This window comes from Urocitellus parryii, chromosome 14 (genome assembly GCF_045843805.1).
Source record: "Urocitellus parryii isolate mUroPar1 chromosome 14, mUroPar1.hap1, whole genome shotgun sequence".
Classification (NCBI taxonomy): Eukaryota; Metazoa; Chordata; class Mammalia; order Rodentia; family Sciuridae; genus Urocitellus; species Urocitellus parryii.
Window position 1 is genome coordinate 17957122 of NC_135544.1, and position 23467 is coordinate 17980588.

The 23467-nt window shown below is 33.4% G+C and overlaps 1 protein-coding gene across 3 annotated transcripts in view; it reads right to left on the bottom strand.

Moving 5' to 3' along the window:
• Positions 1-23467, bottom strand: part of Tnks (tankyrase) — a 202420-nt gene that overhangs the window by 89768 nt on the left and 89185 nt on the right. For all 3 annotated transcript variants that reach the window (XM_026402901.2, XM_026402900.2, XM_026402898.2), the window contains exons 4-5: positions 6500-6536; positions 5678-5753 (exon numbers count right to left, since the gene is read on the bottom strand). In XM_026402901.2, coding sequence (XP_026258686.2) covers positions 5678-5753; positions 6500-6536 — 113 coding nt within the window. The remainder of the gene's footprint in view (positions 1-5677; positions 5754-6499; positions 6537-23467) is intronic.

Genomic DNA, 23467 nt, shown 5'->3' on the forward strand with positions numbered 1-23467 from the left:
AATGAACATTCTGAACATTAGAGGCTGCCAGACCAATTCAGGGGCTTGCCTTCGAATGAACAATCATCACTTTTGTCTTATGTTATTCACCAAAGCAGTCCCAGCTAATATCAGGGTCAGTATGGGAGGGAACTAGGTAGAAGCAAAAGTAATAAGAGGCCTGGTTCTTTGAGGAGTCTTCAAAGTAATAATATACTGCATAGGGATTGCTAAAATCCTGCAAACATGATATTTAGAGAAGAGTTATATTGAGGGAGGGGGTCTACTCACCAAAAATAATGAAAAATTCTGTTTATATTACAATATGATGAATGTAAGCAATTCGAAAACTTAAATATAAATGCAAAATTCTTACACTAATCCTGTATCTTCCTCATGTTCCAATAGATGTGCTTTATAGAATTCAAATAAATACTGTAATAAGTATTTAAAAATGGGTGCATATCTCAAAAACACATTTTTGAATTTGTTAACTTGCTAATTTAAACAAATTTATTTATGGGTGGGGATAAAGGGAAGGCCAAACTCCAATAAAAATTTAATTCAGTTACACACTTTGTAGATTACCTGATAATCAACAACTGATTTTTATTCAACTGCCATCTGTGACTGAGCTTAGATAATACGGACAATTTAAGTGGGGATGTAGAGAATGTTAGACTCATATGTGTCCATTCTGAATATGTTCAGAAGCTTCTAAAACTTTATCAAATGAGTACAATCTAATTTATTGAAGTTCTAGTATGTGCTACAAACTATCCCAGCACCTTTTTTTTTTTAAAGAGAGAGAGTGAGAGAGAGAGAGAGAAAGAGAATTTTTTAATATTTATTTTTTAGTTTTCGGCGGACACAACATCTTTGTATGTGGTGCTGAGGATCGAACCCGGGCCGCACGAATGCCAGGCGAGCGTGCTACCGCTTGAGCCACATCCCCAGCCCAATCCCAGCACCTTAATCCCATTTCACTAGTCCTCTCAAATGCCTTGTGGAATGGGTATGAATATAACCATTTATAAATGAGTAAACTGAAATTTCTAGAGCCATAGCCACATATTTACAAAACAAAAGAGCCAAGAACAGAACTCAATCATATTTGGTCTTTGAAGCATATCATCATTTTTTTTCATGATGTCTTCAAGGTATGATAATAAATTTTACTTTATTTCTGGTTGATCTCCATTTGAAAATAGTTTTTAAACACTAATCTGTTTCCAGAGTCTTATTCAATATTAGCAATTTTATGGAGCAAAAATTTACACCATAGAAATCTGACATTTAAAGCAAGCTTTCAGTTAATTTTTCTGAATTAAAGCATGTTCCTCCAATTGCCTGTTCATCTAAATTTGTGGTTTCTTACACAAAGACATACATGTCTATATATTAATGCTTTAAAAATAAAAATGCCAGAAAAGATCTTACCTTAGGTCTATATTTTATATGACTGTACCAAAGCAAAAAAAAAAAAAAAATTACCTCTTTTTAGCACACCTGTTTCAATGTGTTGGATAATGTCATAATCATTCAGTTTTTTAGCTCCTTGTAAACAGTTCCATTAACCACATATTTATCTCCCAGGACATTTACAATGACCTATGCAAGGTAGGCATTGAGTTTTGGTTGAATGAATAAATTAAAAAACCAAAAAGAAACCAGAAATTGTATTGAATAGTTTATTTTTAAAAGCACCAATTAGTTATTTTTAATATTTGGTGACACATAAAGCAATAGCAGGCATAATAGATTATGCACAGATATATAATATTCCCATTTAAGAATATGTAGACTAAGCCCTAATTTGCTATTTCCTTGTTATGATAAGGAAAGAATAAATTTAGGACTTTTTTTGGGGACAGTTTTTGATAAAGAAAGCCAAGAAAGGGGAATAATGCAAAGAAGGAACAAAAATAACTCTCAAGAGGGTTGATTATTAGAATAAATCTGAGATGAATTTAAATATTTATTTTTATTTATTATAGAAAGAAAAGTATACTTGTGAAAATTAATGCTGAAAAACAAAGAGAATACTGCCACCTTAAGCTCAGATATCACACAAGGCCAGAACACTTGGATAATTGCTAATAAAACATCTCGTATTGATGCAAAATCCCACAAAGGGAGATTAAAGGTCTAGAAACATAAGTTTAGAAATACAGGAATAAGGTATTCTAGAAAGGAAACAATCTGTTTTTAAGGCTCTCGTTGTGCTTCACTGCAATCAAGAATTACGAAATGCAATGGATACTCATAATGGGCAGAAGTCAGAAGAGAGTAAATTATATCCACTACATTTCTAATGTAGCCATCATTAAAAGTGAGTAGCTGCATGAAAGTAGGATCTTAGAATAAAATATTACAATTTTTCTGCCTCTGGATTTTAGGGTGAAAAAAATCAATAAAATTTCTAGAACAGTCAACCTCCAATTTTGATTCACATGTAAAATGTTAAATAAAATTTATGAACTGTGGATACAGCTCAATTGGTACAGTGCTTGCCTTGCATGCCAAGGCCCTGGGTTCTAATCCCCAGCACGGGGGGGGGGGGGGGGAATGAGAGATTGGTTTAGATTCAGCTCCCTGCACTAGGCCCAACAGACCAAACCAAAATGGAGTTACTCATGCTGGAGTTCAATACTGACAAGCTAAAAATAAGTTGTTTATTTGACCTTCTAAGACTCTGGGGTTAGGGGGAGTTAGATAATAGCCAGATCCCCAAACAGGTCAGTTCTGGCTAACATGAAAAGGAAGTCCCTTCTAATTCAACCTTTACAGAAAAATAACTTTGAAATACCCATCCACTTTTTGTTCTGTTTCTGCTTTCCTTGGCTCTTTTGTCTTATAAAGCCAACCTCTTCGCTCAGCTCACCAGTATATTTTTTCATAAAATGAGGTGTTGCCCAATTCTACAATCATAAATAAATCAATTAAGATATTTAAAACTAAATTCGTTGCAATTGTCTTTGGAGAAAAATACAAAAACAATGTAACAACATAAAGTATGTAAAATATTATGGCTACTTCACTATTTTCAGAATTCTGTAGGTAGAAAAATAAATATCTGTGGGAAATAAAAATAGTAACCACTCATATTACCTAATTAGATAATCACAAATTACCTAACTACCAAATCACAGTGCAAAATTAAGACAATATTTAAAATTTACACTTGTATAAATGTTGTATAATCCCATCTATCACGTTTAAAAAAAATACATTAGTCTCAAACCCTTATATATCTTGAGACAAATTCTCATCTACAAGGACTGTATAAGAAACATTTCTCATCCCAAAACATTACATAATTAACATTTTCTGTATATTTATTTTTATTAGTACTTTTTGCTCTACTGAGAACTGAACCCACTGTTACTCTACCACTAAGCTACATCCCCAGACCTTTTTATTTTGAGACAGGGTCTTGCTAAGTTGCCTGGGCTAGCCTCAAACTTATGATTTTCCTGCCTCAGCCTCCCCAAAGCAAGGATTACAGCTGAGTGACACATGTTCGGCTTTCCTGGACTTTTAAAATCTACAAACCAAGAACTATAGTAAAATTTTGGAGGAATAGGACTTAGTCTTACATTAACATAGTCCTGTGAAAAAACCTCTAAAAAAGGATGTGACTCTGCAACATGTAATTGATTCTTCAAGAAATAATTCCTAAAATGAAAGTCAAGAAATAAAACTTTATGTATTTGACTAACTTATTATGTACAAAAGAGTAGCTTTATCCTCTCATTAATATGTAATCTGACTTTCTAATGATAAACATATGCAAATGACCTGAAAAATATAAATATCTGAGAAAGAGACTTATGATTTAGCAGCTATATTTGCTTACACATTTTCTTAACACTATTGGTAAAAAGAAAAAAACAAAAAACACAAAACACTGTCACAGCTAAGGGATCTTGTCCCAGTCTCCACCAGCACTGAAAATATTTACTGCTTTGTGGCTTTACTGCAACTGTGGGTACATTTAGTAAGAATTACTTTGTGCCATAAATGAGGATAAAATCTAAATATGAATAATATTCCATTTAAATTATGAATTTTCAATTGCAGTTTGCATATCAATGGCAATTGTGAATGATTCTCTCTATATGCATATCACTGAACCATAACAAATGCTTAAGTCTAATTCTTGTTCTAATTCTATTTGAAAAAACTGATCAATCTAAAATCTCCCATTCACATACTTCTGATTTCATTTTCTAAGTGACAGAATGCAGATGATTTTCTCACTCAGATGACAAAATTATGTTCATCGGGGAATATCAGAGTCATAGCCTAAGCTGCTGCTACCTGCAAAGTGCCAGGCTCAGTCCTGCGCAAAATACAAAGACAACTAACTGATTGGTATAAAAAGAAGACATGTATAAACAACAATAATTTAAGGAAGTCTGTGTGAAAGAATGTGGATGAGAAATACACTGATTCTAGCTAAAAGGAAGCCAATGTATCCTCCTTTGGGTAGAAGATAAGGAAAAATAATGGAATTCTATACACTTGTGAGGGAGTAAAGAGAAAATCTGTGATCATGCTCCTTAATAATTATGATTTCTTGTATTAGATATGGGCTGTCATGGTACATAAGGTAAGAATGACGCAGGGATAGGAATAGACTCCTGTTAGAGTAATGTCACATAAACTCTGTAGTATTAAAATGGCTATGGAAAACTGAGGTAGGCTGGGCTCTAAATATCTGTGCATAAGCGCCATAGTGGCACTTACCACAGATAAGAAGCCTCTTTTCTGCACAGTGACAGAAGTCACTTTATCAACTGAGAGGATCCAAATAAAATTTGGAGTTCAAAGCACACACGGGAGTGTTAAAATTCCCAAAGCAACTTCAAAACTGAAGGAAAAATGAAGAGTTACCATTTTAAAACTCCTCCTCAAAGTTACTATACTAAGTAAATCTTTGCTAGTTTATAGCACTACACAGTGCTTTATTTTTCAGCCTATTAGGTAAATCATTGCAAAACTCTGTAGTCAGTTATCATAGGCTATAAAGGTTTGCATTTCAGACTATATTCTGCAAGAATACGAAATAGATGAAACTGCTGCCACCTGTACATTTTATATATTACCTTACACTTTTGACAACTGCATATTAATGCAGAACACTGCCCTCTCTTTTAATCTATTTTCTTTCAGTATGCCATAATTAAGACTTGGTCAATCAAAAATAATAATTAAAAAGGAGAGCTATTATACAAATCTAAAAAAATTAACATTTTCTCAACTTTAATGGAAAAAGTGTTGATATCTAGCAAACAAATCTCCCAAGAAATAAAAAAATGCAAATGTCCTAATAAAGATGGGTAAATAGGGCATAAATATTTCCTATTTTCATCATCATATACAGAAAACAATATATAGTTCATTTTAATCACTGACAAAGCTACAGTTCCATGCGACAGACAACTTTCAGTGTCTTATATTTAAGAGAAAAGGTTTACTTAAGATCCATGCTTTACCAGCTTTATAAATATGTCACAAGTACCAATAACAGAAGAGTATTTCATTTTACAGTGAAAAGATGTCAGAAAAATACAGCCATATATATGCATGTATATTTATGTAGGTAGAGATACATATATACACATCCCTACTTCAAAGTAATTTGTCAAGCAAGAAGAAATTACTAAAGGGGATTATATTTGAAATAACTTACCTTACGCCCATCACTTGCATGGCAATTCACATTTAGAGGAGTCAGTAAAGCCATTAGTTTTTCTTCATTACCACTCCTATAAAAAGGTAGCAAGTCAATTTCTATAAAATTTAGGAGTTTCTTACGAATATTTACGGATATTTTTTTCATAAGAGAGTGGAAAATAATGGTTTGCTTTAATTCCTTTTATATGGATTCCAATGAATCTCTTTTCGATATTCAAATTAGTATTTTCCCAATTAATTGCTGTTCATCATTTAGTGATACATCTTGGAAAATGCAGCTGTCAACATTTTTATGTTATATATCTATACAAAGTCATCATCTTAATTACAAGCAAACTTTATTCTAATAAATAATCTAAAACACTAGAGTTTAAAAAAAATACATAGAAAATGTTGTAAAGAGCAAATCAACTAAACTACAACCAACCAAGATACAACAATAAAAATTTTGACATTTATGTCCCTCATTTGAGGTTTGATAGAAAAAAATCTTCAAATGAAAATGAAGATATAGGTATTTATACACTCCAAGAATATCATTTGAAAGGCCAGGCAACTAAGGTTTGCAGGTAGCTTAAGAAACATTTCAAATAAAATTAACCTGATAATCATCACCAAAGTGAAAATTTTCATCATTATATACATTAATCATGTAAAATAAAGTATTCAAAGATTTATTATAAGATCTAAATTGCATTATTGCATAAAATCCAAGCAAGACAATAACATGCTACAATTTTTATAGACCTCCACCTGCCCTCCCCCTTTTTCTCTCTTAGATGCATTATACTCACTTAAAATGAATGGAATCACTTACCTAGCAGCTTCTAGGAGTTCGTCTTTCTTGTATTCACCTAGATGATTGCAAAATATCATGCTGTTAGCATTTGGCAGAAGACAGATTAAGAAATGCAGTAGGCAGCAAATAGAGAATTAAATAGAGAAGAACAGAAAAAGAGAGTCCACACCCCGCTGGGTGATGGAGCCGTGACGCTAGCCAGCTTGTGAAGGCAGCATCACCAGTGCCTTGGAGACGGGCAGCAAATTGACGCAGCTCCTTGTCCAATCCTCAGATGAAATAGCTTTCTTCAGACAACCAATGAATGCTAAATCTCGTGTCCAGAAACACATTCCCTCTGATAACAGCATGCCAGCTGAAGACAATGTCCCCTCTCCCCTTTTCTATTCAGGCTGTCACAGGATACTTGTGAAGCATAATACATTCTGAGACAAAAGCAAAATAGTGTGGCTTTTTAAAGGTACAAATTACCAATCTTCAAAAAAAACTCAGTTTTATTTGTAATGACACGGAAAGTTTCTTTTTAATTAATTACCATTACTGAGCTTTATAGCTGTAGAATGCAAATACCAGAACCACGAAGGCTCTGCCTCGATAGGGAAGGTCTGTAGTCTAGAAATACGTGAACTACGTACCAAATGCTATGAACCTCTTGGAGGCAGCGCTCCAAAACCAAAACAGGGAATACATTCTTAAATGGCAATAACATTCTAACACGCTTTAACCTTTATACAACTTCAATACCAAATTTTAACAAATAATTGAATGTATTTTTTAAAAGGAGGTTGGCATCTCTGCGGATAAGCAGATATCCAGTTATTTGATGTGGACAACTTCCCCTCCTTCTATATTTTCACAATAGATTTAAAAATATATCAAAAACTGAAAGTAGAAATATTATTAAAAACCTTCTATAATAAATTTCTTAGGGTATTCAAGACCTAACAATATATATATATATATATATATATATATATATGTTTTTGTTTTTTTTTTGAAAGCTCATTTGAAGGACAAGGAGTTTTAATAACACAGTGTTTGTTCAGTCAATAAATAAAAAGAACAGCCAGGACTATGATTCAGCTATAATACACTGACTCAGTTTGCTGTATCATTAAAAAAATAATTATACAAAGTGTCTTAACAAATCATTATGTGAAGATATTAAGTACACATATGAAAAAAAATTTAGATTAAATGAAAAGTTATAATTCTAATATGAAATAAGCTTAAATTCTTTTAAAAAATCTTAACATGTAAACATGAACTTTTTCACATTTTGTTTATGTTTTGCTATAGAATGCATTATATTGATGCAAATGCTATAAAGATACCTCAGGACCACAAAGTACATGCTTAAATTCTATAGCCCAGGCTGGAAATGCAGCTCGGAGGTAGAGTGCTTGCCTAAGATATACAAGGCCCTGGGTTCCATTTCCGGTAAAATACACACGAGGGGCGGGGGACATTATAACCCACTAATAGCAAAAATGCTTTAGCTTTAACTTCTTTTGCCTCATAATTAGGTTAAAATCTGTAAACTATAATCAGGAGTTTCAAATAAGGAGAAGCTATAAAATACCTCTTTTTTCCTTATAGAGATTTTGTATATCAATAAAATCATAGATTCAACAGTATACATCCATAAACTAGAATGCACAATTTCATAATCATAGATTTGGTTCTTTTAATTTTCAATTATACTGTAAAAGTTATATTATTATATCTTCTAGCCAGTAAGACTCAAAGCTAAAAACCTATTTTTATTAAATATTTAAGGTAGCAATGTGGAAGTTGAACATTTTAGGTAAGAATATAGACGTTAGAAGTAAATTTTAAAAGCCTCTTGGAGGAAAATGGCATAACCCATACCCTCAAATGGCTGAAGAATAAATATATAAGTAAACCAAATATGGTATATATCTGTAAAAGTCATTCATTCATTTGGAAGGCCTATATGACAGGTTCAAGAAAACAAAAGACAATAGTATCTCTGACCTCAAGGAATACTCTAATTATTAAAGATGGACAAGTAAACAAATGATTACAAAAGAATATGAGAAGATCTTATAAAATGCTAAGCATTTACTGGCTAGTTTAAATGAAATTAGTAAGAGACAGGGTAACCGTAGTTTAAGAAAACCTTTCTGGAATACGGGATTGTTGAGCAGTGTGAAGGAAGAACAGGTGATTCTCAAGTGAACAAGGGTGGAGGAGACGGAAGCAACCACAGTAAATGAAATGAGAAAGGAAATGGTAGCTCTATAAACCTGAACAAAGGACACTTGCTGGGGAATGGCTGAGAATGAGGCAGAGAATAAATGAAAAGATCAAGTATGGCTACATAAATTAAGAAGTCTTAACTTTATTTTGAAAGCAATGAATAAATACTGAGATATTTTAACAAGGAAAGTACAAAACCTATTTAAAGGGCTGCAAGTTTCATGATTACATAAATATTTTTAAATGTCAGTAAACTTTTGTAGGGGAGGAAAGTAGCCAGAAAAAGAGAACTAAATTCTGATACAATTTTTATTTTGGAGGAAATATAAACATCTTCAAATAGAGTAAAACACATTAACATTGTGAACTGGAAGTAGTTACTAGTGAAAATTAAGTCATAGTGAAACATGACTCCAATAAGCCAGGTAATAAAACTGCAGAGTACTTGGGGTCCTCAAGGTTCAAATCAGTCTACCTATGTAAGTGTCTCATCATACATAGCTTATTGATGTTTTCACTAAAAGGTACATTTCTACAAAAATGTTATTCCTTCCTGGAGAAGCTGATAAGACCAGTTTTGGAAAAGAAATATATCAAGGCATCTAACAGAATATTACAAATGACTTTCTATTCTTACTGTTGGAGAGCCTAGTACTTTAATCAGCTTTTCTGCAGTACATCCCAGCATCCACTATCTGGTGCCCAAGGACCACAATCCACAAACAACTGAAGCTATTTTTCAAATGCTACCTCTTAGGAACAACTGACATAATGAATTCAGAGCCCCTCATACACTCTGACAACAAATTTGAGCTACTTACTTAACAGTCAAACCTCCAGATCTATTTCATTTTAGCTGAGAAACTGAAAATATTCTGGCTGAGACTATGATGCTCTATGGAGCATTTATATTCTTTAATAACATCCAGATAAAGACTAGCAATAGATCAGCTAGAAAGGAAACTAGGCAATTATACTTAAGATAATAGCAGCCAGAATGGAGATAATAGATGGCTTAACATTTTTATTAGAATAAAGTGGGATTAAGAAAAATAAGCGGAAAAGTTTACTTTCTGAAGTCTGAATTGTCATTATTAGTCAAACCTAATAAAACATGAAAAGTTAAACACCCCTATACAGATAGAAAAATTAATATTTTTAAAAATACTCTGTTATCAGAATGAAGTTTAAAAATAAAAACCCTTTCACATTTCTCTGAGATAGTTGGAAACAATCTTTTACTTAGTATAAAGGCAAAATTGCCTTGTGAATAAAAATGATTTTTTATTTAGTTTTTTAATATCATAAGGAATTTTTATCTGTTTCTTTAGCAACAGACAGGATCAAAGTAAGCTTAGTTTTGTAAAAATGAGTCATCTGATTTTGTTGGGATGGAAAAGCATGGAAAGATTATAAACATGGACTCAAACTCTTAAAGCAATAAGGGACTAAAAACAAATTCTGATTTTTTTTGCTTTTCTCTACTTTCAAATCCCACACAATACATCTTGCTTTGCATAAAACACAGGGATGCAACTTGAAAAGTCACCTTTATCCATATCACCTCACCCCCAATTCAGGAAAGCTCTAAGGGATCACCTACAACATTCATTTACATTTAATGAAACAGTGCTATGGCAGTTAAATGGACTAAGATTAGATTATCTACTAATCTGGGGGTTAATAAGAGAATAAGTGAATAAAATTAATAAGTGAATGTTATCCAATAATCTGTCAGACCATGAACTTGGCTTATATATTAGCACAGACTCACTAAATGTGGGCTTTGGAAGATGTGATATACAAAATAATAATGGCTAGAAGATAATTTTATGAAACAAAGACAATCACCAACTTTAAAAAGCTTAAATATATTAAAATAACAAGTCAAAAATTTCCATCAAAACTGAAAGCATTTGAACTTTCAGATGAGCTTGCAAACATGGGCCACTGGGCCAAGGGAAAAGAATGAAGAAAATTCATTCTGGCTCTAGTCAAATGGTCAATGTATTTTGCATTTCCCATAGCATGTTTTAATTCCTGCACTTATTAGGTATCTCGAGGGAAGAGCTATGTAAAGACTTCAGTCAAGAATCTCAATTACCAAGTTAATGTTGGGACTCTTGTGTTGCTAAGTGCTAAGCAGTATTATAAATTGATAATTCTGATACAGATATCTTTTTTCAAGGTACGAACAAATAAAGTAATTGATTCATGGAGCTAAACCAATAGCCCATTTGGGGAAAAAAATATTAATTTAGGTGACATACTACATTGCATTTTCACTAACAGATTTGAAAATTCAGAGCCACCTATGTGGTTGTGGAAAGAATTTAGCTAAAGAACTAGGAAATAATCTAATATTAACATGTTAAAGTTAAGTTTTCCACCAAAAGCAATTTCCAGACAGATATTCTACCATGAATGAATTTATGAATTATTATTTTCACTATGGAATCTTTCATAAATATTTTCCGAACAACAGGGTAAAAAACTACAAAGCTACTAGAGCTCTCAATATCTTTCTCCTACTTTTGAATTCTATCAAATTTTCCCACTTATTCTGATATTGGCTTCAAAGCAATAAGGCACTAAAAAAGAATTCTGATCTTTTTTTCCCTGAACTTATTAGGTATCTCAAATTAGTGTCAAAGCCAATCCCCAGTTAAGTCTAGAATCAAGATCAAACTAAACATTTCACACCCCTTATAAAATCTGGGGCCTTGAAACATTGGTTGGAGGACCTTTTCTTCTATTGTCTCCTATAGTTTTGACAAATTTTAACATTAGTTAGCATTAAACATCAACTGTGCTTAATATCAACATAATCTCTAAGTTATGTTGACCAATATAGTATACATACCTCCACATGCTACTTAATTTAAATAAATTAAAATTATAAAAAATTAAAACTTTGTTCTTCAGTCACACTGATAACATTTCAGATATTCAATAGGCACAGATAGCCAGTGCCCATAATACTGAACAGTACAGAGAGGGCATTAGACAAAACAGTTGAAAACTTTTATTGGACCACTCAACTTTTGATTTTTTTCCCTTCTTTTTCTTCTTCTCTCTCTCTCTCTCTCTTTTTTTTTTTTTTTTTTTTTTTTTTTTTGGTGATGCTGAGGATCAAACCCAGGGCTTCACTTCTATTAGGCATGCACTGAGCTATATGTCCAGCCCAACTTTAGAATATTTTAATGACTATTTTAAGATACCACCTTTACCCCAATACATTCCATATCTTCTGTTTTTAAAACTGTCACTTAGATTCTTAAAATTGTCACTGCTTAAACTGAAAGTTTATTTGTTGTTGTTGTTTTCCTACCGACTACCAAACAACTACATCATCACCAATGAAGCCAATCCCTCAACTCCTGAAGAACAACTATATTAAAAATGAGGATACAAACATAAACATAAATACACACTGGCCAAAAAAAATTTTAAAGATTTTACTGTGAGACATATACATTTGTTAAACTGGATATTAAAAGCCAAGGGAATTATTCCTTTAGGAAGCTGGTAGCCAGTCAGACATTCTGCAAAGTATGCCTGTACTTTTAAAGAAACTGGCCTGTTAGTCCACATTGCAGAGAAAATTATCTTTCAATACATTTAAAAAAAGATGAAAAAAATGGAAGAAAAAAGGGAAGGAGTTTCATTTCTAAACATGGCATATTACAATTACAAAGTCTGGGAGTTCAGAATGCTGGCTAATACCTATGTCAATAGGACATAGTGGCTTGGGGAAGTGAGATATTAATTTGTTTTAACCATCATGATGCTTGTGACCCCTGCTCCAAAAGGGTTTAGAAAGGTAAATTGCATATTTGATCCAAAATAATTTGGCAATTGTTTTGTATTTCCTTTACACAAGTGGTCTTTTTTCTACATCTGCCAATTCATGCTTCCTTATTGGCAAATCTGAAGTCCAAAAAGCTCTAAAAATTAATTTGGCAGCAAAAATTCACGCATTTAGTGTACACCACTATCATACTTTTCACTACAAAAATATTAATGTTTTAGGGTACAACATCAGACCCCACTAGGATTGTTTTATAATAGATGGTACATGTATCCTTTCTTTTTCACTTATTTTTTAAATTTATTGAGGTATAATTTACATAGCAATATTTACCCTTTTTAGATAGGATTTTGTGAATTCTGACAAACTTATACAGTTGTATGGCCATTATCCTCGAGATACAGGACATTTTTATTACTCCAAAAAGTTTCTGCAGGCTCTTCAGAATTCCCATTTCATGGCAACCACTGGTCTGATTTCTGTTTCTATAGTTTTAACTCATAGAATGACATCTAAATAGAATTACTGAACATATAAACATTTGCATCAGGCTAGTATAAATGCTTTTGTTAGACATAATGTGGATGCACCTCAACCTGCATATCCATTCAGTTGACAGGCATTTGGGTTGTTTCCAGCTTCTGATAATTATAAATAAAGACACCACCAGAAACATCCACAGACAGAATTTTGAACATATGACTTCATTTCTCTTGGGTATCTAGCAGTGATGACTGCTGGGCTGTATCATAAGTATATGATTAACTTTTAATAAAAGACTGCCAAATCATCTTTTTTAAAATCTGAAAAAGTCTCAATTCTGAAAAACGGACCTGGTTACCTATGGAAAAAAAAAAAGAACAAAAGAGAAGTTGACTACTAAGAAATACGATAGTACTGCCACAGTTTCATAGCTGGAAATCCCAACCATGACTAACTTTCATGAGGGCCATTCCCCTAACCTGAACTACTGTGCACATTTTTCAGTTTTTCATTTCTCATTTGTTCTGTGGTGTGTGTGTGTGTGTGTGTGTGTGTGTGTGTGTAGAACAGAGAAAATGGTATTTCCTCTCTCTGATTCAAAGAATATTCCAGATATGTTTAGAAATAGTAACAAATATTTCTTACAGGTAAATTCTATAATAAAAAATAAAACCTATTTCTGGAAAAACCAATTGGTATCATCAGTGTCTCAGTATGATAGCTAGGCTGTACTATGAAGTGAGGTATTTCACAGGGTAATCTAAGCACTTTCCTAAAAAAGTAAGAGGAACAAGGAAGTTCTAAATTATCATGTCCAAAAATACCAAGCCTTGAAAATTACATAAATCTAATTTCTACCCTCTAAATAGTAGTAATTATGCAGACAAACATATAAGCAAATACAAAAGACAAGGGATAAATGAAATTTCATTATTGTTAATATAAGATTGTCTTATATGTGTTTTGGATAGAAATGTTGGTACCTAACTTGCTAGATATTGAAAATAAAAAGGAAATAAGATAAATTGATGCTATAGAGTGGAGTTAAATATATTTTAAAAAATTTTAAAATTTTGATAAATGACTTTGTGTGCCCTCTATGCATAGGCAAATATAATACAATAAGATAACTTTAAATTATCTGAAATTGAACATCTCTTCCTTCTATTTCTTCTTTTTGCTACTTCACATAAAAAATTCTCCAGATCTTTGAACTTAGAATTGAAACAATTTCCCAACACAAAATATCATAAAAGAATTTTTCAAAAAAACACAAATATGCCTTTTTCACTTCAACTTATAAATAAATCCTTTCTCCATATTTTTCTGAAATCAGAATAAACATCTTCGACTATCTCCTTTTCAAATGAATAAATACGCAAAGTAGATCAAAGTAAAAAGAAGTAAATTAAAATCAAAAGTAATCAAGACAGTACAATGGGCCATAGTGTTAACTCTGTAAGAGAATGGTTACATAAATTTATTATTAAGTAAATGTTCAGCTGCATTTCATCTTTTTTATTTTATAATTTTTTTGGATACATTTTTTCAAAACTACCTTCTCTTAAAGAACATTTTCTTTATTATGTCTCAAACTCTTCCTAAACTGAATCCTCAATGTCAGTCTTAAAAATGGCTGTGTAAGATTTAATAATTAATAGTTAAATAAAACTACTTAACAAAACTAAACTATTTAAATGAGTTATTCTAAGTTTATTGAGCATTTCTCAATATGTTAAGTCCAAATCTATGGTAAAATATCACACAAAGTACAAGCTGACTCAATAGTGATGGCACCTATGATTATGTTCAGAAAGACTACTGGACAAAGTTGTAATCTAAATATTAATGTAAATATTTTCAATTATATCGTCAATTTTCATTAATTTGCAGCTCTGTAACTGAGTCACACTTTAAACTGACATATCAAAATATACTCTGGATCTATCTAATGCCTTCTACTTGAACTTACTTCCATTCTTATTGCCACCATTTATTTATGTACTCTTCTCTGGCTCTATTCACCTACAATAGTTTTTTAACTAATACCTAATGTCTCCAGTTCTTAATTCAGAGCAACCTCATTCATTCCTGCTTTATTTACTTACTTGCTCAAAAAACAGAGTACATGTATCTTTTTCCATATTTTTGGTGCATTATATTTATATACAATAGTGGAATTCATTGTTACATATTCATACATGCACACAATATAATATAATTTGTCTAAAATCATTTCCCAGTATTTCTCCTTTTCTTTCCCTCCTCCCTTGAACGAATATATGACTGTTTCTATGCCTTACAAAATAATGTTCAACTCTACTGCATGACATCCAAAATCCTTTAGAAATAAAGACCAACTTAATTTTTAAAATTTATTATACAGTTCCCCATTCTCCTTCACTTTCTCATAAATTCTACATCACTCACTGTTCCCCAAACACTACTTGTATTTTCCTGAATTGCTTTGCTCATGTTGATAGTTATCCAATCTACAATTCACTTACACTTACCAAAATGTATGGCCACACTTATCTATGACTTCATGAAGTCACTCCATAGCATTCCAATCTAAAATACTGTCAAGGGCACAGATTCCAGTCCTAGTTTTGCCACTACATAGTGAAAATTTTAGGCAAATGATTTGGCTACTCTGGGTCTTAATCCTGTAGAAAATAAAGATATCAACTAGTTTATCTTGCTGAGCCTGTTCTAAGACCATATGTATAACCAAAGTGTTAAGTCAAAGGCTTTTAAACTTTGGCAACTTCATGGAATTTAACAAGTCTGTAAAAACTGTATAACTATAGGCAAGTTTATGTTTAAAAGTGCAAAGTATTTCCTCCCCAGGGAGTGGGTCTAAAGATGCTTTTGTTAGCTACTTAAAAGTGGTCCATGATCCAAACAAGGTTAAGAACTATCACTTCTCTGATCTAATTCCTTTATTTATACAGACATGTCATACAGACACATGCAGCCAATGGTAACACCCTAAACGCTTTGAGAACATATAGTCCTTAGTTATGTTACCTCCTAAAATGGCTCTCAATCATTTTTCCTCAATAAATCTGATAATGTTCACATAGGTGATAAACTTTGATCAGCAACAGCTGTGCTCTGCAGTCTACGTGAATAATTCTGTGGGTCTGGAGCTATTCCTGGTGTGCTAGATCTAATTCCACCACTTTTTCTCCTATTGATTCAAGATTCAAAGTAGTGCTGTTATACTGTGCTTGCGTACTGTAGGCAGTGAATACATATCATTAAATGAATAAATTATATAATTTAAAGGAGAACTGATAATAGTACAAAAATGAGGGTTAAATAAAAGATTATGATAATGTCTTTAATCAAACTTCACTAAAGACAATTACCTGTAACCCTGAATAAAATATTTACTGTACTTTTGGGAAAAAATAGGTGGCGGGGAGCTGGGGGAAGGAAACACAGCGAGCTGGAGCACTACATCATAACTGATCACCACTAATTGCACTGTTGCTGCTTTTTTCTTTTTTTAGCTGGCCTCAAACTTGTTATGCTCCTGCCTCAGCCTCCTGAGTAGCTGGAGGATACAGGCATGTGCCACCATGTCCAGCCATAATTGATTCATCTTGAGAAAACCCTAATTTAACTATATAACTATACCTATATAACTATACCTTTCAGACATTCTCTATAAATCAAGAAAAAATATCCAAATAAAATGAAATTGCACACAATCACAATAAAGATAAGACAGTTCTTGCATCATTCAAAAAGGAGTTTCATGTACTTCCACATAAGCCTGCAATTCCTTAGGAATTGTCATAAAGAGAGGTCCACGAGCCCCAAATAGGAAACTTCACACCCTCAGTAGTTTGATGCATTGAAAGGGCAAAACATCCTGATAAGAGCAAGGACTGTAGGAAAGTAATTTTCTTTTCAAAGATAACAGAATGGTTCTTTTTTATTTATTTTATTTTATTATTATTATTATTATTTTTTTTTGTGTGTGTGTGTGTGTGTGTGTATGGTGCTGGGGATCGAATCCAGGGCCTTGTGCATGAGTCAAGCACTCTACCAACTGAGCTATATCCCCCAGCCCCCAACAGTATGGTTCCTATAAATCACAATATGCTCTATCCATATATCCTCACAGCTCTGAGATTACAAGTACTATCTACAAGTTTCAAAAATGAAGTGACAACATTTGCAAATTGGTTTAAAATGAATTTTCTAAAATAATCATTTTAATATTACACTTCATAGAAAAATTATATAAAGTTAAGAAAGTATTTTAATATTTTGGTATTTCTATTCTATGATAAACTTGTTTTTCTCCCATGAATTTTCCAACAACCCTACTATAAAAATAATCAGTTTGCCTTAATAAAAAGTTTATACCAAAAAAATTAACTCTCTTGGAATACTTAAGAATTAAATCACTCCAGAAAGCCAAGTTTTCAACACAACTGCTAATTTTAGCATTTTAATCTTTGTTCTTGATACAATTTCATTTTTAAATATACTTCATATTACCATGCATCCAATACTGAATTTATTATAAACATAATGCAACTTTTCTTTTCTTTCCCCGTGGTACCAGGCAGGGACTGAACTCAGGGGCAACTGACCCTGAGCCACATCCCTAACCTTATTTTTTTTTTAAGTGTATCTGTTCTAATTTGTTATATATCACAGCAGAATGCATTTCAGTTCATAGTACACAAATGGAACACAATTTTTCATTTCTTTGTACACAAAGTAGAGTCACACCATTCATGCCATCATACATGTCCATCTCATTCCACCATCTTTCCAATCCCCATCCCCCGTCCTTTTTCCTCCCTCCCTTTGCCCTATCCAAAGTTCCTCCATTCCTCCCATGCCCCATCTCCCCACTATGGCTCAGCACCCACTTATCAGGGAAAACATACATTTTATTTAGAGACAGGGTCTCACTGAGTTGCTTAGCACCTTGCTTTTGCTAAGGCTGGCTTTGAACTTGTGATCCTTCTGCCTCAGCCTCGTGAGCTTTTGGAATTACAGGCATGTACCACCATGCCTGGCATAATGCAACTTTTCTTGATACTGCAAGCCAATTATTACAAACTTCCACCATCCGGTACAGTAATAACAAAGGTCTCTGGGCTTGAAATTTATAGGGATATCTGTACCTATCTAAAATTGCTCCAGAATGCTATGCATTTTATTTTTAATATATAATTTCTCTTTTCCTTTGTATTAATGAATTTTTACATATTTCCTTTTATAATTTTAACATCTAAAAATGCTATGCAGTAGGAAAACACAAGCCACATGTAATTTTAAAACTTGATTAGCTAATAATAAAGAAACAGAAGAAATTAATTTCAGTAATACATTTTATTTAATCCACTATATACAAAATGTTATCATTTCAGCATGGGGCACTAGGCCTATTTCTCAGGTTCAATAGATAGCTATGACTAGTGGTTACAATGTTTTAATTGTACACATTTGAATTATCAGAAGCTGAAAGATCACAACAGTAAAACTAATCAGTAAACAGTATAAACTATTATTACACCAGGGGCAGATTTCCTCTGAGAGAATAAGGACTCTCCTAGATATGTCGAACTTCAGAGATTAAGAGAATGACTTCTGGACACTTACTTACTGAAATAGAGTGATGGGTAGAAAAGAGAAGAAAAGGGAAAGGAAGGGGGAAGAAGAAATGAGAGAAAGAAGAGCAGTGAAATGAGAGAAAGAAGAGCATTAAAAAGAGATGGGGATGAGATTAGGGATGGGGAGGAGATTAGGGGAGATAGGATGACTCTGAGAAAGTTAGGGATTCAGATGTTTGACCAAATAATGCAAAAATGAGGCTTTTAAAGATGCATGCAATACTGAGAATGTATTCAGAAATAAAGAGTGTACAACATGCGTCAATATTCAGAGAAAGAGACTGGTAGTGCTCTGTGAAGACAAAGATGCAGTACAAGTTTTGTAGAAGACTACTTCACTCAAATGCCTATGCCCAGATGTGACTGATAGTATGCTTAAAATGTCAAATAAATCCCTGACCACTTCTACCAAATCTGGTAGAGATGAACAACTCAACAAAATATTGGCCTACTTCTAGTGACTCTGAAGTTCTGAGCAAGGAACCGAAGAAGCTGGGGTGTGGGGGGGTATTGGACAGGGTTGAGCAGGAAGAGGAAGAAACAAGTGAGGAGAAACCAGAAGAGAGAAGGGGGAACAAAGAAGATGGGCCGGTTCGAGAAACAATGACATGAGTTCTTGGATCCGTCAGACCCTGAAATCAAGCCTATTTTAGGCCATTATGTGGTAGTTCTTTAACCAACAAATGCAGTCAGCATAAATAAGTGTAATTTGATTGAATAAAAATGTGCTGAATTTACTTCTCTTAACTTCTATCTCACTACTCATTACAGCAGTCTATTTTTTGTCTTCTTCTAACTTTAGCATTCATCAAAAGATGGGGGTATGTGTACATAGCCATAGAAATTGCATGAAATCCCCTACCCCATGTCCCTTAGGGCGGTATGACCTGCACCTGACCTAGGAACCACTGGTGAGTTCTAACTAAGAGCATTACCTTTAGGGTAAGACATTTTGAATGAATACTGGCTCTCTTATTATCTAGCTATGTAAGTTTGAATAAATCTTTTAACCTTGATCTGAGTTTCATGTTTCTCATTTTTTAAAAGAGAAAGATAATACTTATCGAGGGTCAGGGATAATATAAATAAAGCACTCAATAGTGCCTGACTTTAGAAAAACCTCAAAAACATAATGATGACAATAAAAATGAATTCAAATTTTAAAGCAATTAGACTGACCAACAATTATTTATTATTTATCCCGGTGAATCACCAGGGAGATAGGTGAAAGAATTTATTAAGAGAACTAGTATTTAAAGAATCAAAGAAAACAGATTTTCCCATTCCCCACTAACTCTTTTCTATAATACAAGGGCTTTAATTTAAATAAAAAGGAGGGGTGGTATATTACTTACATTCCTAAAAAGTTTTTTGAATTCCCAGAAATCTGTAATCACAGTAGGAGAAGAAAGTTACAGAAACAGATATCCCACATTAGTAAAGAACAAAAACAAAAGAGGGTTTTCAATAATTTCCAAGGAAAAGTGAAAGTTATTCTATAGGAAGATAATTACAAAAACCATGCAGATGAACTTTCTCTTTTCCTATATACCAAAAAAATAAATCCTTATTGACAACAATAGAACCTTATCAGGAGTAAATATCTACTTCCTCATTACAAAGAAAAAACTCTTTTCAAAGGAAATAAGTGCTATATTGGTAGTTAAGTTCCTGTTCTACAGATACTTGATAGTTCTCAATATCCTAGCTGATGACCTACTGACTTCTAACAGCTGCTAGTATAACCATGTGTCAGTAATGATGAGCTACAATGCAAACAGATTTGCTTCTATGTTTCAGATGTACTTTTTGTTAATTTTAAATTTTATGTTTACATATACTGATTTCATGAAATGCATGTCAATTGTGGCATGTGTTTTGCCTACTAAACAAATGTACCAACCCTGCAACAAAACAACCTTTATGAAACCTGACTAAAGCTCATATGCACATTACTCAGTATTTTAAAGCATGAAGTTTGGGACAAAAAATAAAATTCATCTAGGGCTAGTACTATGTTAAATACTGCAGAAGTACAAATCTGCACCTTGATAAAATGACTGTGTCCAATAGGACATGGATAAGGGAACACAATGTTTCCATAAAAGTAATCAACAATTGTTTCTTCAAGTGACTTGCTTTCTAAATAATGACTTCACCAGCCTGGCTTCATTCCTTCTGCCTCCTGAACAAATATTTCTTAACTACTTACTGCCCCATTTCTGTAGAAACATCTAGTACACATGCCTAGATCTGATCTATAAAAAGCCTAACCTAACTCCCCCAAATTACTCTCAAAACTCTACTGGGTTGTGTCCCTTTGAGAAAACAAGTGTAATTAATTTAACTTCGATAGTGCTATGGTTGTCTCTCAAGGGTTTCTGTGTTGGAAGCTTCGTCCCTAGAGCAGCAATGTTCAGAGGTGGTGGGTTCTTTAAGAAGTGGGATTTAATAAAAGTAAGGGAACGTGACTCTTGAAAAAGATTAATGCTGGTCTCCAAGAATAAGTGCCCTTGAGAATGGGTTATTTTAAAAGAGCAGGCCTGACCTCTGAATCTCTCTGGCCTTCTGTCACCATGTGATCATTCTCACATGCACTATCTCTGTGATATCAAACATTGTAAGACCCTCAACAGAGCTGGACAGGAGCTGGTGCCATGCTCTTAAACCTTCAGAACTATGAGCTAAATAAACTATACAAATTACCCACACTCCACAGAAAACAAATACAGTTGATATACAGGTGTTTTCCTGGTGGTCTCTGACCAAACTTTCTTCTGGAAAGTACATGTTATAATTTTTTTCACTAAATTAAAAGCATAGAACTTTTAGCAATCTCCAACTGTCACATCAAATTTTATATTTACTTATTCTGATTTATCTATGACATTACTTTCTAAATCTAAACCCCCCCACCCCGCCCCACCAATGGAACCAAAATATTCAACAAGAACAACTTAGAAAGGGAAAAATTTATTGGAGTCTTCCAGTTTCAGAGGACCACTGACTCCATTGTTCTGGGACCAAAGTAGGGCAGTATGTCATGGAGAAAGGGCCCAGAGGACAAAAGCTGCTCTGCTCATGGCAGGGTCAGAAAGCAAGGGGAACAGAGTAAAGGGGCCACAGGAAAGGTGCACCCTTCCAGGGCATACCTCCAATAACTGACCTCCCCTAGTCATGCCCCACCTGTCTTCAGTTACCACCCAGTCATTCCAAGGAGGATGGAGTGATTAGGTTACAGCTCTCACAATCCAATCACTTTACCTCTGAACATTCCTGAATTAACATGGAACTGTTGGAGGGACACCTCACATTCAAATCATAAGAACACCTTAATCCTATCTTTATTCCCCACCCCCGGATTTGCTATGTAATTTTTATAATTCCTTCAATTCTCAGGTCTAGCCTAAATAAAAGAGACCCCTCTGGTTTTGCAATAGAATTTCCCTTTAGATAAGACACTCTTGTGAATAAAGATGTGTGACTCCAGGAATGGGAAAATAAGAGAGGGACATTCCTCCCCCCCTCCCAATAAAATGCAATATATGCTATGATTCCTTACTGAGCTCAAAACAGGCAAGAGGACAGAGCCACAAATGATTTCTTATACAATGGCTAGAAGTGTTAGGGAGCACAGGAGGAGGAGCAACTGATTTTCTGCACAAGTTCCTAAAACTAAGCATTATTTCACCTGGGCTGTTTTCTATACTAGGGTTGTTTTCTACACCCTCACAAGGCTCAGTATTTTCTCAAGTTTTTGTATGTTTTTCCATTTAGAATATTTTATCATTATAAATGTTTGTTGAACAGTCTCAAAAAATACGGCCTGAACTAAAGCCAAATGAACAAATTCAATTTCACCCTACAGTTATTTTGGGGTCATTTAAGAGCTTGATGTGAAATAAATACAAGAAACAAACTAAACAAAAGAAAAAACACACAACTGTTCTTTAGCTTTTTTCCAGTAATATTACTAAATAGCACTGTCTTTTATGTCCACCAATGGCATCAAGTGATCAGAACCATGCAAAATTGTATAGACAAAGTAAATTACTATCTAGAAGGAGGATAGAAATGTGAGTGTCTTTGTGTGTCTCCATGTATGCTGATTTGCTAGCAGTTGACTTTTACAATTATTCCTTATAGTCAGTCCTCTGTGTCTATGGGTTCTACATTTGTGGATTAAATCAACCAATGATCAAAATTACTAAGGGGAGGAAAAACTCTATTTGTACTGAACAATACAGGTTATTTTTTGTCATTATTTCCTAAACAATACAGAGTAATAACTTTTTACATAGTATTTATACTGTATTGTGTATTGAAAGTAATCTAGAGATGATTTAAAGTGCACTGGAGGATATGCATATCAAATGCAAATACTATGCTATTTTATATAAGGGACTTGAGCATCCACAGATTTTGGATCCCTGGTGGGTTCCTGTAACTAATTCTCCACTGATACCAAGGGATAACCATGTAATGCTGGAACTGTCTCTAGAAGACAGTATCTGGTGGTAATTCATTTAAGTCGAGTTCCAAAAGAGTCACTTTCTTTAATTTCCAGAGAATATCTTACAACTTGATTGTTTAGGAAATCAAATTTCCTAATCTGATGTATGCTCCAGTTTATTTTGGCTCTGCTACCTCTCTGCCATCCTATTAAAGGATATAAAATATCACACATCACCAATCCTTCTCACCTAAATTAAAAACACTGAGAGGTAAAAAGAAGCCTATGCCTAAATTACATTACACAAATATCTCCACAAAACCCAAATCTGTTGATCTTTATTAAGACAAAAAAAAAACAACATAATTTGT